Source organism: Ictalurus punctatus, chromosome 15 (assembly GCF_001660625.3).
Source record: "Ictalurus punctatus breed USDA103 chromosome 15, Coco_2.0, whole genome shotgun sequence".
NCBI classification, from domain to species: Eukaryota; Metazoa; Chordata; class Actinopteri; order Siluriformes; family Ictaluridae; genus Ictalurus; species Ictalurus punctatus.
The window spans coordinates 17,960,774-17,980,276 of NC_030430.2; the positions used below are offsets into that span (position 1 = coordinate 17,960,774).

Genomic DNA, 19,503 nt, shown 5'->3' on the forward strand with positions numbered 1-19,503 from the left:
AGCAACAATTTGTGCATGACTCATAGCAGTTATAGAACATGCAGTGCTGTAAAAAGACATTTTTACTGTTTTTCTCTCAAATATGTAAATGAAGTAAAAGCAAATAGGTAAAAAGATCTCTCTTATGAATTCTCTTAAGATTCTCTTATGAATATTCTGTGAGTAAATTCCTTGCACATAATCATTGTTAATCTTAGTCCTTAAAATCTTACATATAAGCATTTAAAAAAAAATTACAGACCTATTCCCCACCACCATAACCCGAAATTTGACCCAACCCTAATTTAACCCTAACCATGCAATAACCTTATCCTAATCGCAGCCCTGGTAACCTGAACCTAATGCTACCTCAGACCTAACCATAATCTATCCCTAAAAATGAAATGTCTTTATCCTAATCTAACCCATAACTAACCCTAACCTAATGCTAACCGTTATCTAACGCAAACATAATCCCAATTTCACCCTCAATTAACCTTAAACTAACCCTAGCCTTAAACCTAACCTAACCTACCCCTCATATAACCCTAACTCGAACCTAACCCCAATTTAAGCCTAAACTAACTCTAACCTAACCACAAACCTGAAATAACCCTAAACTATAATGTAACTCTAACTCGGACCTAACCCTAATATAACCATAAACTATCCCTAACCTTGACCTACCCCTAACCCACCCCTCACGTATCCTTTGACCTAACCCTGATCTAACCCTAAACGAAACCTAACTGAACTAATTAATATGCAGTTCAACACCTGTCTTATGTCAGAGAATAAAAAAAAACTTGTACATAAGGTGCTATTCCATGTACGTCACCTGAAGTAGGGTACGTATATGACCTACTAGCCTATGTAGGTAGGTAGTGTGCGGTTTGGGACGCAGCCTCTGTGTCACAGCACATCGCGCGCCAGAGGCGGAGAGTGCCGGTTGTCACGCGCTTGCGCTCGCTCTCGCTCTCGGCTCAGCACAGTGAGAGACGCGCGCGGGAAGACTCGCTGCAGCAGCTCGCGCTCCCTTTCCCTTCACACCGGCCTTCAGCAGCCAAGCGGCCGCCATGACTTCCCGGAGGTAAGCTAACGTGAAGCGGGGATACAGCCGGCGCTCGGGTTCTTCTTGTCAGGGCTGTTTACGTTTGTTCAGGCGACTGTTTCCTTTCTCCGGCCCGGGCTGCGGATTTTATGGCTCGAATTAGCGCTATTGGGTGCAGAAGAACCAGGAGTTTATCGGCGTTAAGTTGTTAACCGTTTAACCGTGTAGTAATATTGTATCGGTATAGCGCGAGTCCTGGCGGAATTGAATTGTACTGTTATTGTGTTTATTTATTCACAGAAATAATGTCTGTACGGAGTGAAGCTCGGTTAGTGTGCTACATTTGACTAAAAAAAAAAAATGTAGGTTGTGCTAAAACGTTTTATATATATATATATATATATATATATATATATATATATATATATATATATATATATATATATATGTACATATATATATTATATATATATACATGTACATACATACATACTTATGCATATATATATATATATATATATACATATACATATATATATATATATATATATATATATATATATATATATATATATATATACATGTACATACATACATATGCATATTTCTCTGAATGACAGGATGACAGTTTATTTAAAGGTGGATCGATATATTGTGAATAGCGATTATAATTATATTGCTAAAAGTTGTTGTACGATATTAGTGGGTCACATTGTTAGTTGGAATGACAGAGCCTGGATGTAGGCTATATTGTAGCTTTTATATGGAGAAATGGCACCAAACTGTACTTTTCCATTATGAAAAACATCTCTTGTACCTTTCCTGTATGCCTGTTACCTTTCAAAAGAACTGAAGGTTCGTTTGACCTTAATGACCACTGATTTAAATCTTTACTCTGAAAGGTGATTAAAGGTACAGTACATGTACCTTCACAGGGGAAATATAGGCTACATACTAAAGGTACAAAAGATACACCAAAAGTACAGTTTGGTACCTTGATTTAAGCAAATCCTGGCAGCGCATAAGGCTTATGGTGTGTCATTATCTCTGTCTTTGCTTTCATTACCCCCCCCCCCCCCCCCCCCCAAAAAAAAAAAAAAAAAAAAAAAACCCAAACAACCCCAAAACAAATAGGTCTTCCAGTATAATTTATAACTCTGTTGATCTTTTGGAGACGAGAACATTTTAATGGTGTTTGGTTGATGGTGTAAATACACCCAAATAAACAGGACCGCAGGCTGCTGGAGTCCTAGGGGCAGTGTGTGTTTGGACAGGTGTTCTGCCTTGGTCTTGAGTAAACAGTAGGACAGTGGCATGGGGACAGTAACACACTCTCAGTGGGACAAACCAGCTCTGTGTCCACACACTTGTACTACATTTAGTAAAGAACATCTGCAGCGTGAGATGGAGTGTGCACTTTCAGAAAGAGGCAAGGCACATACACGTGAGTGATGAATCAAATAAGAACTGTTGTTGGTGTAGAAATGGATTGTGTACTATTTGAAATTATGCTAAATTATTTGCAGTTAGGAATATAGCACATGTAAGTACTACTGCTACTACTATTACTATTACTACTACTACTAATAATAATAATAAAAAGAAGAGTAATAATATTAAAATAGGTCTAATGCATTCTGAGTACCTTGCACCAAATGAGCCATTACTTCTAATCATACTACATTGCTGTTGAATGCTCGATTCTGATTGGTCATTAGGTGTCAGTTAATTTTCTATGATAGCACGACTCTGATAATCATCTGGCTGCAAGGAAAGTCACAGAATTATATTAGTGCGATCATTCAAACAGTCCCTCCAGGATTTAGCAATTTCGCGATCGCAGAAACGAACGCAAAGTCAAAGGAAACTCCGCAATATTCAGAGGAGCTTGCAATTTTTCAACACTTCAGCAGCTTTTCTGCGGATTTGGGCCGAGACGCGTCATGTGACATCATCGCAACGTGCGTTCAGCCCAAAGCCCTCATCGATTCACGTGCGTCGGACACGAGTACAGCTAAAAGCCCTCGTTTACCAACAAGCATCACTGCGAAAGCCCGCGCGAAACAAGTTCATGCAATTGCAATCTCGCCAATTCAAGTAGTTTTCTGCAAAAAAAAGCAGAAAAAAGTTGCATCGCAAATTTGGAAAAAAAGCCACAAAAAAGGACAAAACAGACAAAAATAAGACCAAAAACAGCTTTTCATACTTTTCTTTTCCAGGTTTAACAAACTGTTCTTTTTGTCTTATTACTTTCAAAAGAGAAAAAAAGAGACCCTTAGACTAATAACCTAAGTGATAACAGGATCAAGCGTCGTTTGCAGACATTAAACAATGTCAAATTAAATGTAAGTACAAGCAGATAAAAACTATGTATGTGCCATAGTTTAATACGTGTTTAAATAAGTACTTAATACTTAAAATGTTATTGTTGGCAAATTGCTGTAGTATAAGAGGAATAAAACACTTCAGGGCATGTTTTTATTGGAGCTTTGGGTTGGTTCTGCATCATTTTCGAATAACAGCATGTCCTGAAGTGTTTAGTTTCTCCTACACCGTAGCTTACACCTTCAACTTGCGAAACTGACTGATCTTATTACTAGGTCTAAATGATATATTATTAAACTGGCATAGACGGTGTCCCGAACTGCATATTACTGTCCTAAACACTATATCAGGCGTACTTGTATAACTTTACACCAAGGGTTGTTAAGAGCAGTTTGTGAGACTGCAGTTTGGGCACTTTTTATTATTTTTTTTCACGCTTTAATACGCCTGACTAAGCTGATGGATGGCCGACGTGTTAGAGTGTGTATCAGTAACTGAAAGAGTAGGATATTAGTTAGGAACACTAATTCTGTTCTGAAGAACGCCGTCAGGTCCGTACGAGTTGTCGAACTTGTTCCATGTGGTGTAACTAATAGAATGGATTTGTAATATTAGTCTTTATTGATGAGGGTTTTTATTTTTAAATGTAGACTAATTTTACAAAATTAAATGCAGCGATTGAAATATATGGGTTTTATTTGTTGTTTTTATTTTTAACAAATAATGAACATTCAATAAGTGCCCCCCCCCCCCCCCCCCCCCCCATTGCGCTAGGATCATTTATGTATACGTTACCGATTCCATCTTTTAGATAGATCAATAATATAGATATCCAGAGAACGTACACATTAAGTTTTCATTCCCCAGCCTGCGATCTTCAGTCTTAAATGCGTTACTGAGAGAATCCTAAATCAATATTCATTTTGTCTGAGATGTACTTTGAGGAGGAAGGAAGTAGGAGGTCGAAATATTTATCGAATCAGCCATTTAAATAATGGAGGTTACGTTTTGAGCGTATTCCAGTCAGAGCTCTGACACACGACTTCGTGCTGCCCTCAACTTCCAGGCTTTGTCCTTTTCCACATTCTCTTCCCATCAGGCAGCAGGTTATGGGTTGCTGGTGACTAGGGATCATCAAAATATTTACTTCTAGAGTAAATAGAAGTGCAGTACATTGATCTGTTTGCTTTAGACTTGGCATACAGTGTGTATTGTTGGGAAATTTGAGTATTGCAATATTAAGGATGATGCATTATTATTATTAGTATGTAATAATGCATGTAATAATTAAGGAATAAAACACTTAGGGGGCATGCTGTTATAGGATAGTAATCAGCAAGTGATTATTTTTCCAACTACAACAGGTCCTGAAGTGTTTTATTCCTCATATACCATAGCAGTTTGCCAAAGATGATTTTTTATTCAATAAGGGACAACACCTTGTTCTTTTTATCCGTTCATGGTTACAGTTAATGTTGTTGAACATCCATGAAACAAGTTAGTTCCTGTTGTCTCTTACGTCTTAGCAGCTAGAAACAGTTGTTCCTTCATATCACCAGTTCTCTTTTCTTTCTTTCTTTTGTAGTTAATAAGATAAAAAAAAAAACCTAAACAACAACAACAACAACAAAAACACAGCTTGTCATGTTACAGAGAAATCGCAAAAGCACAACATCCACTGTCCCTAATACTTATCCCCTGGAGACTCCTTCAGGAAAGGAGTTCTCCGTACAGAAAATGTCACCCTGTCACCGATTTGTACATCATACAAGTCCCTATTGAAATTTGCTCCGATAGAAACGATAACTATAAACCTGTGATTTGCTTACACCATCACCTGCCACCACCTTCTGACCAATCCGAATCGTGAATTCAACAGCGCTGTGATAGAAATGATTTTAGATAACGCCCATGAGAGATCGGGAAGAAATGATTTCATTAAGATGATAATCTGGCGAGTTAACGGTGACCTAAATTCCACAAATCCTTCATTTTTCTTCTTATCAGAGATCAGACAGTAGATTATGCGTTCGTAGCTACCACCATGATATTTGAATACGTTTCATGATGAGGATCACGATAGCCAGGTGTTTTAGCGCTGAGGAAACGGTTGCGTTTCTGCCCGTATGTTCTCTGGCACTATATTTATCAGAGCGCTCCTGTGGACTTGTGAAAGGAGGAGGTTAGGACCTGTGAGTCAGCACTCAGACTTTTTTTTTTTTTTCTCGATAGCTGGGAAGCCAGGAAAGCTGCCAGTGTGGAAAGAAGAGATAACATCTCCAAAGTTCTCAGGAACTGACTTCATGCAGGTTATGGAGCAGAGTTTTGAAGGTAGCTGTCATTAAATGTGTCTGAGTGTTAGACATTAGACGAGTGTTAGATATTAGATGAGATTAACAGTCTGAAATCTGGTTAGTTTGGGCTTGAAATGGTGTGTGTGTGTGTGTGGCCCAGTGAGGAGGGGATGATTCATATGGTGATGATGAGCACTTATCACTTAAAATAAAATATAACCGAACCTCCATGGCACGATCCCGGAGGTCTTCTGGACGTCTGTCAGCTCTTTCTAACTCCCACATTTTTCACTGACAATTCTTCATGGAGAAATTCTTCATCCTTTCTTCTTGTTGAAATCTCGTCATCGGCTGTTAGGAATTTGAATACGTTCCAGGACATTCGATTCGTTTCGCTTGATGCAGTGTGTCCTTGACCTTTGTGTGCTGAGACGTTCAAAAGCAGCAGCCTATTTCTCCCCGAGTAAGACGAGAGAAGGCCTGGCGTCTGGACAGGTTTTGTGAGGCTATGAAAAGTCCTTCGTTTAAAGGATTACATGGATATCTTTTGTGATGTGCATATAATCAACGTTTTATGCTGTAAATGCACTTTAATACCAGGGCTTAATCAATACTTTTATCTCTGGACAAAATTCTTTTTTTCCCTGTTAAAACATATCTCACTGGGTAGCCATTACACTAGCTAGTGTGTGTCTGTGTGTGTGTGTGTGTGTGTGTGTGTGTGTCTGTGTGTCTGTGTGTGTGTGTCTGTGTCTGTGTGTCTGTGTCTGTGTGTGTCTGTGTGTCTGTGTGTGTGTGTGTGTGTCTGTGTGTCTGTGTGTGTGTGTGTGTCTGTGTGTGTCTGTGTGTGTCTGTGTGTGTGTCTGTGTGTGTCTCTGCGTGTGTGTCTCTGCATGTGTGTCTCTGTGTGTGTCTGTGTGAGTCTCTGTGTGTGTGTCTGTGTGTGTGTCTGTGTGTGTGTGTGTCTCTGCGTGTGTGTCTCTGCGTGTGTGTCTCTGCATGTGTGTCTCTGCGTGTGTGTCTCTGCATGTGTGTCTCTGTGTGTGTGTCTCTGTGTGTGTGTCTGTGTGTGTGTCTCTGCGTGTGTGTCTCTGCGTGTGTGTCTCTGTGTGTGTGTCTCTGTGTGAGTCTCTGTGTGTGTCTCTGTGTGTGTGTCTGTGTGTGTGTGTGTGTCTGTGTGTGTGGTTGTGTGTCTCTGTGTCTGTGTGTCTCTGTGTGTGTGGTTGTGTGTCTCTGCGTCTGTGTGTCTCTGTGTGTGTCTCTGCATGTCTCTGTGTGTGTGGTTGTGTGTCTCTGTGTGTCTCTGTGTGTCTCTGTGTGTGTGTCTCTGCGTGTCTCTGCGTGTGTCTGTGTGTGTCTCTGCGTGTGTGTCTCTGCATGTGTGTCTCTGCGTGTGTGTCTCTGCATGTGTGTCTCTGTGTGTGTGTCTCTGTGTGTCTCTGTGTCTGTGTGTGTCTGTGTGTGTGTCTCTGCGTGTCTCTGTGTGTCTCTGTGTGTCTCTGTGTGTGTGTCTCTGCGTGTCTCTGCGTGTGTCTGTGTGTGTCTCTGCGTGTGTGTCTCTGCATGTGTGTCTCTGCGTGTGTGTCTCTGCATGTGTGTCTCTGTGTGTGTGTCTCTGTGTGTGTGTCTGTGTGTGTGTCTCTGCGTGTGTGTCTCTGCGTGTGTGTCTCTGTGTGTGTGTCTCTGTGTGAGTCTCTGTGTGTGTCTCTGTGTGTGTGTCTGTGTGTGTGTGTGTGTCTGTGTGTGTGGTTGTGTGTCTCTGTGTCTGTGTGTCTCTGTGTGTGTGGTTGTGTGTCTCTGCGTCTGTGTGTCTCTGTGTGTGTCTCTGCATGTCTCTGTGTGTGTGGTTGTGTGTCTCTGTGTCTGTGTGTCTCTGTGTGTGTGTCTCTGCATGTCTCTGTGTGTGTGTCTCTGCATGTCTCTGTGTGTGTGTCTCTGCGTGTCTCTGTGTGTGTGTCTGTGTGTCTCTGTGTCTGTGTGTGTCTGTGTGTGTGTCTCTGCGTGTCTCTGTGTGTCTCTGTGTGTCTCTGCGTGTGTGTCTGTGTGTCTCTGCGTGTGTGTCTCTGCGTGTCTCTGTGTGTGTCTCTGTGTATGTGTATGTGTCTCTGCTTGTCTCCGCGTGTCCCTGCATGTCTGTCTGTGTGTGTGTGTGTGTGTGTGTGTGTGTGTGTGTGTGTGTGTGTGTGTGAGCCCAGTATGCAGCAGCACGACCAGGTCTTCTAAAAATATCAGTAACAGTAGCGAAATCCAGCCAGCATGTGAGCGTCTGTGACTAATATAGACTCGGGGAGCTTTGAAGGCGAGCAGGGGGCACTAAGAATATCCCCTTTTTGTCACCAGGCCTGTCTCTTTAAAGAGCTGTCTGTGTTGAACTCGAGACATTACGTAAGACGCAGCTAGCTGTGGACACGTGGGACCATGTTTCCCCTGTCAAAGCTCTCTCTCTCTCTCTCTCTCTCTCTCTCTCTCTCTCTCTCTGTAATCTTTATTCAGTTCCTTCTCTTCTGTAACATAATTGCATTGGGGGAAAAATACTGTAAAAAAAAAAAACTGTACTTAAAAAAAATAAATACATGAATAAAAAAGCTTTTTGCAGGTGATGATTTTAGTTTTTCCTTAACTGAAAAGAAGTTTCATAAAATAGTTTTTTTTCCAGATGAGAAAAACCAAAAAGTTACGCGCAACAATCTCGGGTAAAGGTTGTTTCTCCAGTGTGCATGAACTACAAAGTTTTGAAGCATTGAAATAAAATTTCATCGTTTTTGCTGGTTTTAAAGTTATTAAAGTGTATTTAATTTTTGTCTGTATTATTAGTAAAAAAAAAAAAAAAGACACCTAGTTATTATTATTATTTTTAGTATTCTATTCTATTCTATATATATTTTTAAATAATTGATTGCTTTTCCCTCATACTGGAGGAACCCATTTCTATTTTTAACCTCAGCAGCTTCGCATTAGCTGTTAATGATCTAACCAAGTATTTTCTTTTTCCTTCTTTCATCTTTTCCCTGAAACAAAGCCAAAGTCAGTTCTCTTCCCCTAAAATATTCCAGTTGGATTAATTATTATGAATAACGAAGACAAATGATTATCCAGTTAATACCCACAATGCTTTGCATGTGTACTTGGTTTAATAAAGCTTAACCAGAGTCGACGGCCTCACGGTGACCCGAGGTACTTTTTAATTTCTGCTCCCGTCTCGACCTATTTACCGTATCTTACCACGTTCGCGGCTCCTTATTACCTCTGTGAGTGGAAACTTGTTGTCAGGGCACTATTATGAATCACGTTTTTTTTTTTTTTTTCCACCTTCTGTTTTCAGTCTGGCTTTATTCTAACGCACGTCGATTACAACTGTGTGAATGCCTTTCGATTGGCGCTTCATGGCTGAGTGGGCATTTTATGTCACAAAAGCGTGTCAGGCTTGGTTTTCTCTGTCCTGTGGAAGCTCTTACTCAAGTTACCACAGAAAGTAGTTCTCACTGCCACGGCAGCCTTCTGCTCCACCACCGCACGGCTTGGTTTGCTTTGTTTACACGCAAAACCGTGCTGCTAGACGCTCTCGTCTCTGTGCATATTGTACTGGGCGGGATATTAAAAAAACAAAACAAAAAAGCACGCAGCACAGTTGCAACATATCGAGGGCGAAGATAAAAAGAGAAGTCGAGCTGGACTGAGTGTGACTGCGCTGTGTCAGGCGTGAAGAGTGATGGACAGTTGCTCAGTGGCTGATTGTGCCGACTGACGCTCCTATCAGGGCGGCTCAGGCTCATCCAAATCCCAGATTACCCTCCTCCTCCTCCTCCTCCTTCAGCAGGAGCAGCACTGCCTTCCTTCCCTCCCTTCCTCCCTCCTCGTCTAACTGTATTGAGTGTGGATTAGTGAGCGGCGAGGCGAAGCAGGGGCTCCGGCCAAAATGGTGAGGTAGGAAAAAGTGCGCCTGTCAATACACATCTCCGCGTGTCTTTTCTCACATGCGTTATAGGGATGCAGAAATACGACGCTTCAGGCTGTGTGTTGCTCGAAAGATCGTCCACAGAAGACAAGTGAAGGCGTGAGTGAAGAGGCCCTGGGCTCAGGATTGAACTGCTGTAAAGGGGTGGGGGGTGAGGGTGCCGGTGGGGGTGGGGGGCTCAGGGTTACTCGAGAGGAAGGAGCGATTAGGGCTGGGGAATATGATGGTATAATATCAGTGTTGTGATCAATAATATCACAATACACTTTTCTGTGATAACATGGCCATAGTGATGTATTTTTTCTAACAATCTGAAAATGTTTTTTTTTTTAAATAACAAATGAGAAAATCGGATTGGAAGCAGCTGATTTTATGTACAAAAAGTTCCAAATATATATATTCCCTTATTTTCATCGCTAAAATAAGTCCTTTTTTGTGGACATTATATAAAAGTGCATTGAACTTTTTAAAAACATACACATAGCATAGTAGTTTTTGCAATTCTAAATATCGTGATCTGTATCGTTTCTAGTAGAAATGCCATCAGGTGTTTTGATATGAAGTCGAATTCAAATTCTCGTATCTGATTGGTTAGAAGGTGTTGACTGGTTTTCTAGCAGCTCTGACAGTAGTACCGGCTCTCAGGTTTATATTAACGCACTTCTTCGAATATGTTCTCGTTTCTATAGCAACAGTTTACACATAAACATATTTTTAAAAGTGTGTAATCTATTTAAAAGTCTCCTGTAAGATGTTAATTTGGCTTCTTTTTTTCTTTTTTTTGAAGGAGTCTCCAGTGTCAGCACTTGAAGCTAATGAGGGAATGTGTGTTTATGGTTCATTCTTTAATGAATAATATTGCTAGTTTTGCCAAATTGTTGTGGTGTATGAGGAAGCTCTCCAGTACGTGCGGTTGTTGGAAAATCATCAACGTTGTCGTGGTAACAGTCACTCGGTTCCACATCATCAGCATGCCTCATTGTGTTTTATTCCTTACTTAAAACTCACGCTTAGGAGTGATCGTCATCATCATCATCATGGGCGGCTGTGGCTCAGGTGGTAGGGCGGGTTGTCCACAAATTGTAGGGTTGGCGGTTTGATTCCCGGCCCATGTGACTCCACATGCCGAAGTGTCCTTGGGGAAGACACTGAACCCCAAGTTGTCAAGTTAGTGCCTTGCATGGCAGCTCTGCTACCATTGGTGTGTGTCTGTGTGAATGGGCGAATGAGAAGCAGTGTAAAGCACTTTGTAGAACCGCTAAGGTTAAAAAAATGCTATATAAGTGCAGATCATCACTACCAAAACCAGGTTTATGTCTAGCATGAGTAGTTTCTGTCCATCGCTTTCTTTCTCTCGATTATATTCATGTCCATGTACTTCATGCTATCATTCAGTCTGTATTTATATTTATTCTATATAATATGCATCATTGTTATTTGATGCAAATCTCTTTACTTTTGCTATTTTGTCTTGCGTGTAAAACACAAGGCCACAATCCGCCTGCAGTGAGATGCTATAACTGCTAGTTTAGATTCTCATTACAGTTTGTCATTTAGTCTCTTTAGGACTGAAGCAGACTCGCAGAGAAGCCTGAGTGTTTTAACAGCGAGATATCAGCATCACACACTTGTTTTTCCATTTGAAAACAAAATAAGAGTCATTTTTATTATTTTTTTACATTTAGAATAGCTCGACGTGCACATGAATACGGCAGAGAACGGTATGTAGAATACACAAGCCCGAGGAACGTTCAGACCGGTCCTGCTGCACAGTGTCTAACCGAATGACTACTACCATTCATGACTTGCTTTTGTCAAGGAAAATATCATCGAAAAATGCGTGACGTGTGAGAAATGCTCTAGATGGTTGCATCATTGTTACACATTCCAGGAAGTCAGTGTGTCAGTTATATTTTTCAGTAAAAAACACACAAAAACAACAACACTGTTCATCAATCTAACAGCTGTTCTGTAGCATTCTGAAGCGATACACCATTTCACAGTATCCTTCATTGCTATATCGTGCTCTGTTCAGTTTCTGGCACATGTTTTAAGAGATAATAAAGCAGGAAATTGCCAAATGGAAAATTTCTTTTTCTCTATGTGTTCACATATGTTTCCAGGAAGTAGCTGTACTGTGGTATGGTGTGGTAAACTCTGACAATCAGTAAGAGCAGTTAGGGTGAATAGAGAAGTATTCATGCTCATTCCATGTGTAGTAAATGCTACATGCTTTATTTCTGTTGAACAGACAGGGTGAAAATAGCTATGATTCAACTTTAGGGGAAAACATCGTCTATTGTTAAGCATGTGAGTCATAGAACTTATTAATGAGTGAAAAATGCCCCTGAAAGTGTCATGTATTATTCACTAATTTGTGGGAACGGTTTTCCCTTAGGCAAAAATACATTTACAGTTAGAAAAGAGGTTTTAAAAAGATAATTAATATAGAAATTTATTCTATCTATCTATCTATCTATCTTATCTATCTATCCATTTATCTATCCATCTATCTTTTAGGGAATAGAATGATATCATGATTTAGACAAGCTTATCTGAGGTTTTTGTTTTGAACAGATATGCTAAACAATCTTTTGCCATTAAAAGTTGACAGACCGATCCATTTAAGAAGCATGAGAGGCCCGCTGCTGTCCCAGAATGCATCTGGCTCTCTTACCCCAACCCCCAACTCTCCCTTCTCCCACTGCAACAGATACAAAACGATTGAGGAGTCACTTTTAAAAGGCAGATTGCAATGAGTTCTAGCCTCGTTCAGCAGGACATTCATGAAGCTGACACGGTGACTTGTAATGTTTTGTTTCAGGCAGCACTTTTAGATATTAGAAATGTTATTATTCTTATATTTATTGATATATGAATTCATATTGCTCTAATGTATCTCTTTAAACACAATGTCTGATATTGTCAATACCGAAACAAATTCTATGATTTAGAAAAAAATTAAGTTTATACGTAATTTTTCTAATTCACAAAAATGTATTAAAAATAATCAGGATTTCAGAGGATTCTTGCAAGGTTTTGGAGTTCCGAGTGTAGACAGTGAATGTTGTAAACAAGCTGTTATCTAGACAGTAGGGCTTTATTTGTTTATAAATATACACTATACTGTATAATATTAGAGGAAAAACGAATAAGCCTTAATACAATAGAATTAACAATAATTCCCGCAAATCTCTCCCACAAAGCTGCTCCACATATTTGTTAAACTACAACACAAGCACACCTGATTTTAATTTGAGCATGCCGTCGAAGAGCTCAGCGGCTTAGAATTAGTGGAATTTAACTTCAGAGGTATAGCGGAGCCGGGCGATATGACAAACAGCTTTATTTGTCACATACAAGGAGATATACATGGCATAATGATTGCAGTGACATGCCTTGCAGCAAGTCCCATTATAGTTTACAACAACATCACCCAAACATGGGAGTCCAGCTAAAAAATATTTCCATACAGTGTGGTATATTGTGGTGACTTACACGGCATACAGAGCTACGCACGCATAGCGATGGCCAGAATGTGCAAATAGATTGGAGCGCAAGTGTTATGCAAGTTATGCTATGCTAAAGTTATACATCATATCACAATATCGACGACATTTCGAGGATACACAATATGCATCATGATGTACAGTAGTGTTGCATTTAAAAAAAACCACATTTACTTCTGCAAAAAATATTCTTTAGCACCGAAAGGAAGGAAATTCTGTAAAAATGTACATTTTACAATTTTAAAATACAGCATAAAATCCTGCACCAAATCAGCTGTGTCCCGATCAGAGTTTGTCAAACATCTAAAAAAATAAATAAATAAATAAAAATCCAGATATAAGGATGCCGCAAGAGGCCATGCATTATTTTATTTCTTTTCTTTCTTGTTACCTTGTAATCTCGACTTAACTTTCTTGTGATCTCGATGTAACAAAATAGTTGTTTTCTCATGATCACAACTGAATTTTTCCGTGTACTCGACATAACAACATGTTTTTATTTGTTCTGGACGCACCCAAAGCTTAGCGCAATCCCCAAGCATCATGGATGAACAGATTTGTTTTTACTTGATCAGGGACTCACTCAAGCTGAACTAGCTCTGTGTCTGTCACTGATTGACAACTTCCACATTAGTGTCCGACACTTGAGAAGGAGGCCGTCAGGTCTACAAGGCGATAAAGTCCATCTCTACAGCGGGCAATTATTACATTTATTATGGTGAGGGCGAAGACGGCAGCATGCATGCAACACCAATCCTATTCACAAGGCACAAGTTTTCTCGTGAGAAACAGCTTTTTGTTATGTCGAGATCACCAAACGTTTTTTCTTACGTGGAGATCATGAGAAAATTGAATTGAGATCACAAGAAAGCAAGTTTTTGTTATGCGGAGACAACGAGAAAATTTTCTGATCACAAAAGTTGTGATTATGAGAAGACAACAAAGCAAAAGAACAATACTACATGGCCTCTTAGGGCTTCCGTACGGATACACACAATATCTGAGAAAAGTGCATTGTGACATAATTTATCATGATATCAATATATCTTAATATTACAGATGCACCGATACTAAATTTCTCAGCCGATGCGATAACCGATTATTCAGAGTGATATCGGCCGATACCGATACCGATACCGATAGTTCTGCCTTTTATGCCTTCTTTTAAATTAATAATAATTAATTCCACAATTCTGAAAGAAATCCAAATAAAAACAAGTTGTTTCACAGTAACTGGTCTCATAAACAGAAAACACATGACTCAAATTAACACTAACACATGAACACAATTCTGTAGATTAAAGTAAGATTTCTTAACTTATTGAATATTATTCATTCATATCAACATTGAATTCTAGAGTGAGAGAGTCTGAGAGTGAGAGTCCGAGAGTGAGGGTGAGAGAGTCCGAGCGTGAGGATGAGAGAGTCAGAGAGTGAGGGAGAGAGTGAGAGAGTGCATGAGTGAGTGAGAGAGAGTGAGATAGTGAGAGATAGTGAGAGTGACAGAGAGAGAGTGAGAATGAGTGAGAGATAGTGAGAGTGAGAGAGAGATAGTGAGAGTGAGTGAGAGATAGTGAGAGTGAGAGAGAGATAGTGAGAGTGAGAGAGAGATAGTGAGAGTGAGAGAGAGATAGTGAGAGTGAGAGATAGTGAGAGTGAGTGAGAGATAGTTAGAGTGACAGAGAGATAGTGAGAGTGAGAGAGAGATAGTTAGAGTGACAGAGAGATAGTGAGAGTGAGAGAGAGATAGTGAGAGTGAGAGAGAGATAGTGAGAGTGACAGAGAGAGAGTGAGAGTGAGTGAGAGATAGTGAGAGTGAGAGAGTGAGAGTGAGTGAGAGATAGTGAGAGTGAGTGAGAGATAGTGAGAGTGAGAGAGAGATAGTGAGAGTGAGAGAGAGATAGTGAGAGAGAGAGAGAGAGATAGTGAGAGTGAGAGAGAGATAGTGAGAGTGAGAGAGAGATAGTGAGAGAGAGAGAGAGAGATAGTGAGAGTGAGAGAGAGATCGTGAGAGTGAGAGAGAGATAGTGAGAGAGAGAGAGATAGTGAGAGTGAGAGAGAGATAGTGAGAGTGAGAGACAGATAGTGAGAGTGAGAGAGAGATAGTGAGAGAGAGAGAGAGAGAGATAGTGAGAGTGAGAGAGAGATAGTGAGAGTGAGAGAGATAGTGAGAGTGAGAGAGTGAGAGTGAGAGAGCGATAGTGAGAGTGAGAGAGAGATAGTGAGAGAGAGATAGTGAGAGTGAGAGAGAGATAGTGAGAGTGAGAGAGAGAGTGAGAGTGAGAGAGAGATAGTGATAGAGCGAGATAGTGAGAGAGAGAGAGTGAGAGTGAGTGAGAGATAGTGAGAGTGAGTGAGAGAGAGTGAGAGAGAGAGAGTGAGAGAGAGATAGTGAGAGTGAGAGAGAGAGTGAGAGAGAGATAGTGAGAGTGAGAGAGATAGTGAGAGAGAGTGAGAGAGAGATAGTGAGAGTGAGAGAGTGATAGTGAGAGAGAGATAGTGATAGAGAGAGCGAGATAGTGAGAGAGAGAGAGATGGATTGGGGAGATGCGACTGTTGCTACAACATAAATGATAACTTATGGTAAGGAGCTAACTTGTTACGTGGATGTTCCACAACATTAAATCTAACTCTGCAATGTGATATTGTTAATAAATGAAACATTGTAATCATGGGCTAATAGCAGAATTATACACTCGTATGATTTGTTATTCCTTGCATAACACTACCAAAGCAATGGCAGTATATTGTTATTTGGTTGGAACAGACTAATTGAGGAGAATGCTCTTAGCCATCAGTGGTTCAGTTTCAAGACGGATTTTTTGACCTGGAATATTTCTTTGTTAAAATCAGGTTACTTTGGTTTTTTAAATTGAGTATCCTAAGCCTAAGAATGGATTTAAACTTGTGTTGTAAATTAACAAAGAAAACTGTATAACTGTTAATTTGGTGAACCGTTCTGTAAGGAGATGTTTATTTAGCATTTTTGGAAGGAGTCCCCAGTGTCAGTGCTTTGTAATGGTAAAATGCTAAAGGTATTCCTTTATATATTCCAAAGCATGAAAGTTTGGGATGAAGAGCTTGGCGTTTTTCAGTTTCTCAGTAACAAGAAAATATCATTGTTGGCAAGTTACTACAGTGTAAGAGAAGTAAAACAGCACACCACTTCGTTGTTCATTTTCTTATAACAGTGCGCTCTGTCATGTTTTATTCCTTACATAACGCTAATATGCTTGCCTTTATCACTGTACATTGTCTTATTGATGTATACTGTTATAAACAAGAATTGTACATGGTGTCCAAAAGAGTCTCCATACGTAGGGGACTATGTTTGCCCACATCACGCCGGTTGTGCCTTCATCACTGGATGTTCGTAGACGTCCACTTCTCAGTCGGTCTGCAACACTTCCAGTCTTTTTGAATTTGTTAATAAGTTTGGCAACAGTCTCGTGTGTGATGTGCTCGCCATGTTTCCTGTTAAAGTCCATCGCAACCTTTGACAGCTTCCCAATCCAGCCATGAGAATCATTTCGATACGTTCTTCTTTTGTCAAAGGTGTTCTTAAAGGCTATCTGATGAAAATATATCATATAAACTAAGTTTAAAAAAAAAATTTTTTAAGATGTTTTGCTAACAAGTGTTAATTTCCCCTATGTGTGGAGATTTTGGGAAACCCTGTGGTGATGCTGCTGTACATTATTTCTCACATTACTCCAGGTGGTTCCACCCGAACATCACTGGCATCGAGGCAGAGCAGCTCCTCCTGACCCGAGGCGTCCACGGCAGCTTCCTGGCTCGACCGAGCAAAAGTAACCCAGGAGACTTCACGCTGTCTGTCAGGTGGGCCTCTTTAACCTCATTGCTGTGTGTTTTATGCTCCTCTACACTCAGTCCTGCTCCAGAATACATTGACGATTGGGCATTCATTCCTCAGGCCAGTACAGCTCCTAACTGATCACATAGGACAAGTTGTTTGTTCCCTTTCGTTGCAGTTTGGCGGACTTGATGCATACGTCTCCGGCTAGACAGCGAGTACATTTGTGTCCAGCGTTATCGATCCCTCTTAGTGAGCTCTGTGGTTTCTTTGAGCACTTTCAAGCCTGGTGAAGCATTACTCTGCACATGGTTTTTATAGAGCCTCAGTTTGGCCAGGCTGCAGATTGAGGATCTTATGAGCCATGGACCAGGAGTATTTTCAAGTACCGAACCTGCTTTTACAAGGTTTATAGTTAGTTTGATTGATTGGCCGATTGTTTGAGTGAAGATAAACCGTCAATTAAATGAAATCTGCATGTGCAAAATATCACATACCTTTTAATGCAAAGTCGGGTTATTTATGTTATGTAATAAGAACAAAACAAAACATGAGATCAGACGAGACGAGTAATAAAAGAAGCAATTTGTTCAGAGCTTTTTTTTTATATAGTGCTGATGAGTGAAGTTGTCTCCCTACAAGCATTTCATCTGTCTTTTCTCTCTTTTTCTTTTTGACCCTTGGCATATTCAGTAAGTCTTGATTTAAAACCAACAGAATAATTTTGCAATCAAAAGTAAGCATGTATCCAAGAAAGTAGCCAGTGAAATAATCCTAGGAAACCCGCTTAATATTTTGGGTAGACTAGAAAGCAAAAAAAAAAAAGCACGTTTACAGAAAGATTAAAAGGTCAAGTCTGAGTCAAGAGTAACACCTGGGTTTCTCACTTCAGGGTTACTGTTTAACGCTTGGTTTCCTCATTCGTGTTCTATCTATATAAGCATTTGTACCAGCTGCAAAACGTTAGTGTTCCTAGATGACCTTGTGCTTTCACACTGTCCAGGATGTCTGAGGGAAGTGTTTAGGTTTTCAGCTTGTGCCGGCACCGTGTGCTCTTGCAGCTGTTAGTCTGGAGAGCAAGAGCCAAGAGGGAAAATGCAGAAAGGGTGACGGAGAGAACCAGAGAAAGAGAGAGAGAGAGAGGTCTGTGTATTGCGGCTGCTGGCAGGGAATCAAAAGCGGTGGCTCATAATAGCTTTAAGATGAGGGGCTGCTGAACCCCGTGAAGACCTGCTGCCTGTGGCTTTAGTGGTGAGGCTTCGCATTACCATCTTATACGCTTCAAAATAGGACCATGTGGTCCAGGTACACCACAGGCCTCTTTTCTGAGTTAGCCACCCTGAGATTCTAAATACCGTGTAGAAAAAATAAGATACAAGGACACACGAGCGCCTATAAGTTATCAGAGTCCTGTGACGCTGACTGTCTGTTTCGATTACGCTGGAATTCTTTTGTAAGACAATTAAGCAATATCGCACGAGCAAGAGTGCAGTTATACTGAATATGGGCACAGGAGGGATTTGGCCGTAGGCACGATGCTACAGGACAAGGTATTCAGTATAACCGCATGATTGTGAGTGCAGTATTGCAGTTCTATAATTGATATAGAGTAATTGACATTTCAGACACAATTTGCCGGAATGTTCTGTTTATTTGTGCTACAGTCACGTTATAGCATGTCGGCTAGCTAGCTCACATTGATTTGTACATTAATGTTAGAGGTGCTTCCGGTGGCATTGCCGACCCTCTTCCTTTTCATCTTCAGCTGACGAGCTTTCATAATTTCAATATAAAAAAGTCACCTCAGACGCTGCTGTTATAGAAAATTAATCCGCACCTACTGACCAATCAGCATCGAGCATTCAACAGCACTGTGGAATAAAAACATTTAATGTACAGTGAAACGCTTGTGGTTAAAATGAACTGAAAATAATCAGGTTAACCAAACTGAATCTAACTTAATGTCATGGTTGAGAATCATTTACTACTTTTGACATGAAGGTTAAAACACAAACAGGATGGAAAAAGTGGTGAAATGAAACGGATGTTAATGCCAGTCACTGCGCTCACAGTGTCACGGACTGTTGTGCAATTGTGTCAGTAAGTGCTGAATATTGATTATATTCTCTCATTCTCTCATTTTAACTCTCAAGAGGTCTAAAAAGATTTTAAAGAAATCCACATGTGAAATATGTATGTTTTTAAAAAAAAACAACTTTAATCTCAGTCAATTGAAATGAATCTTTACTAAGCGTAATCCCCTGCAAGCACAGGCACTCTGCTCAGTGATTCTCACCAAATAAGCAAGAAGTTCTCTTCCGCATAAGGTTACAGTTTAGTGCAAATATTTTCTCTAATATGATTTCTATGTGAAAAAGGAAGAAATGTACCTCAATTACTCTACTAAAAGAGAATTCCATTATTCAAGGTGAATTCAACAGGAAAAAATAGTTTGAGAGGAATGAAAACAAGGAGGTCAGCGTTTTACCCTGACTCTGTCTGTCTGCAGTCTTGATTTTATTCCATGAGAGCCAAATATTACAAGTAGATGAGGCTACAAACTTCTTTCAGAGGAT

At 40.2% G+C, this 19,503-nt stretch overlaps 1 protein-coding gene across 4 annotated transcripts in view; it reads left to right on the forward strand.

Annotated features, from left to right (window-relative positions):
- Positions 1–898: 898 nt before the first annotated feature.
- The window catches only part of ptpn11b (protein tyrosine phosphatase non-receptor type 11b), a 43,015-nt gene continuing 24,410 nt past the window's right edge, over positions 899–19,503 (forward strand). For 2 of the 4 annotated variants that reach the window (XM_017487814.3, XM_017487816.3), the window contains exons 1-2: positions 899–1,069; positions 16,831–16,953. In XM_017487814.3, the coding sequence (XP_017343303.1) occupies positions 1,056–1,069; positions 16,831–16,953 (137 nt within the window). In that variant the 5' untranslated portion in view covers positions 899–1,055. Of the gene's footprint in view, positions 1,070–5,664; positions 5,687–9,506; positions 9,574–16,830; positions 16,954–19,503 lie in introns of those variants that run through there. The other 2 variants (XM_053686166.1, XM_017487817.3) reach the window with 2 other exon arrangements.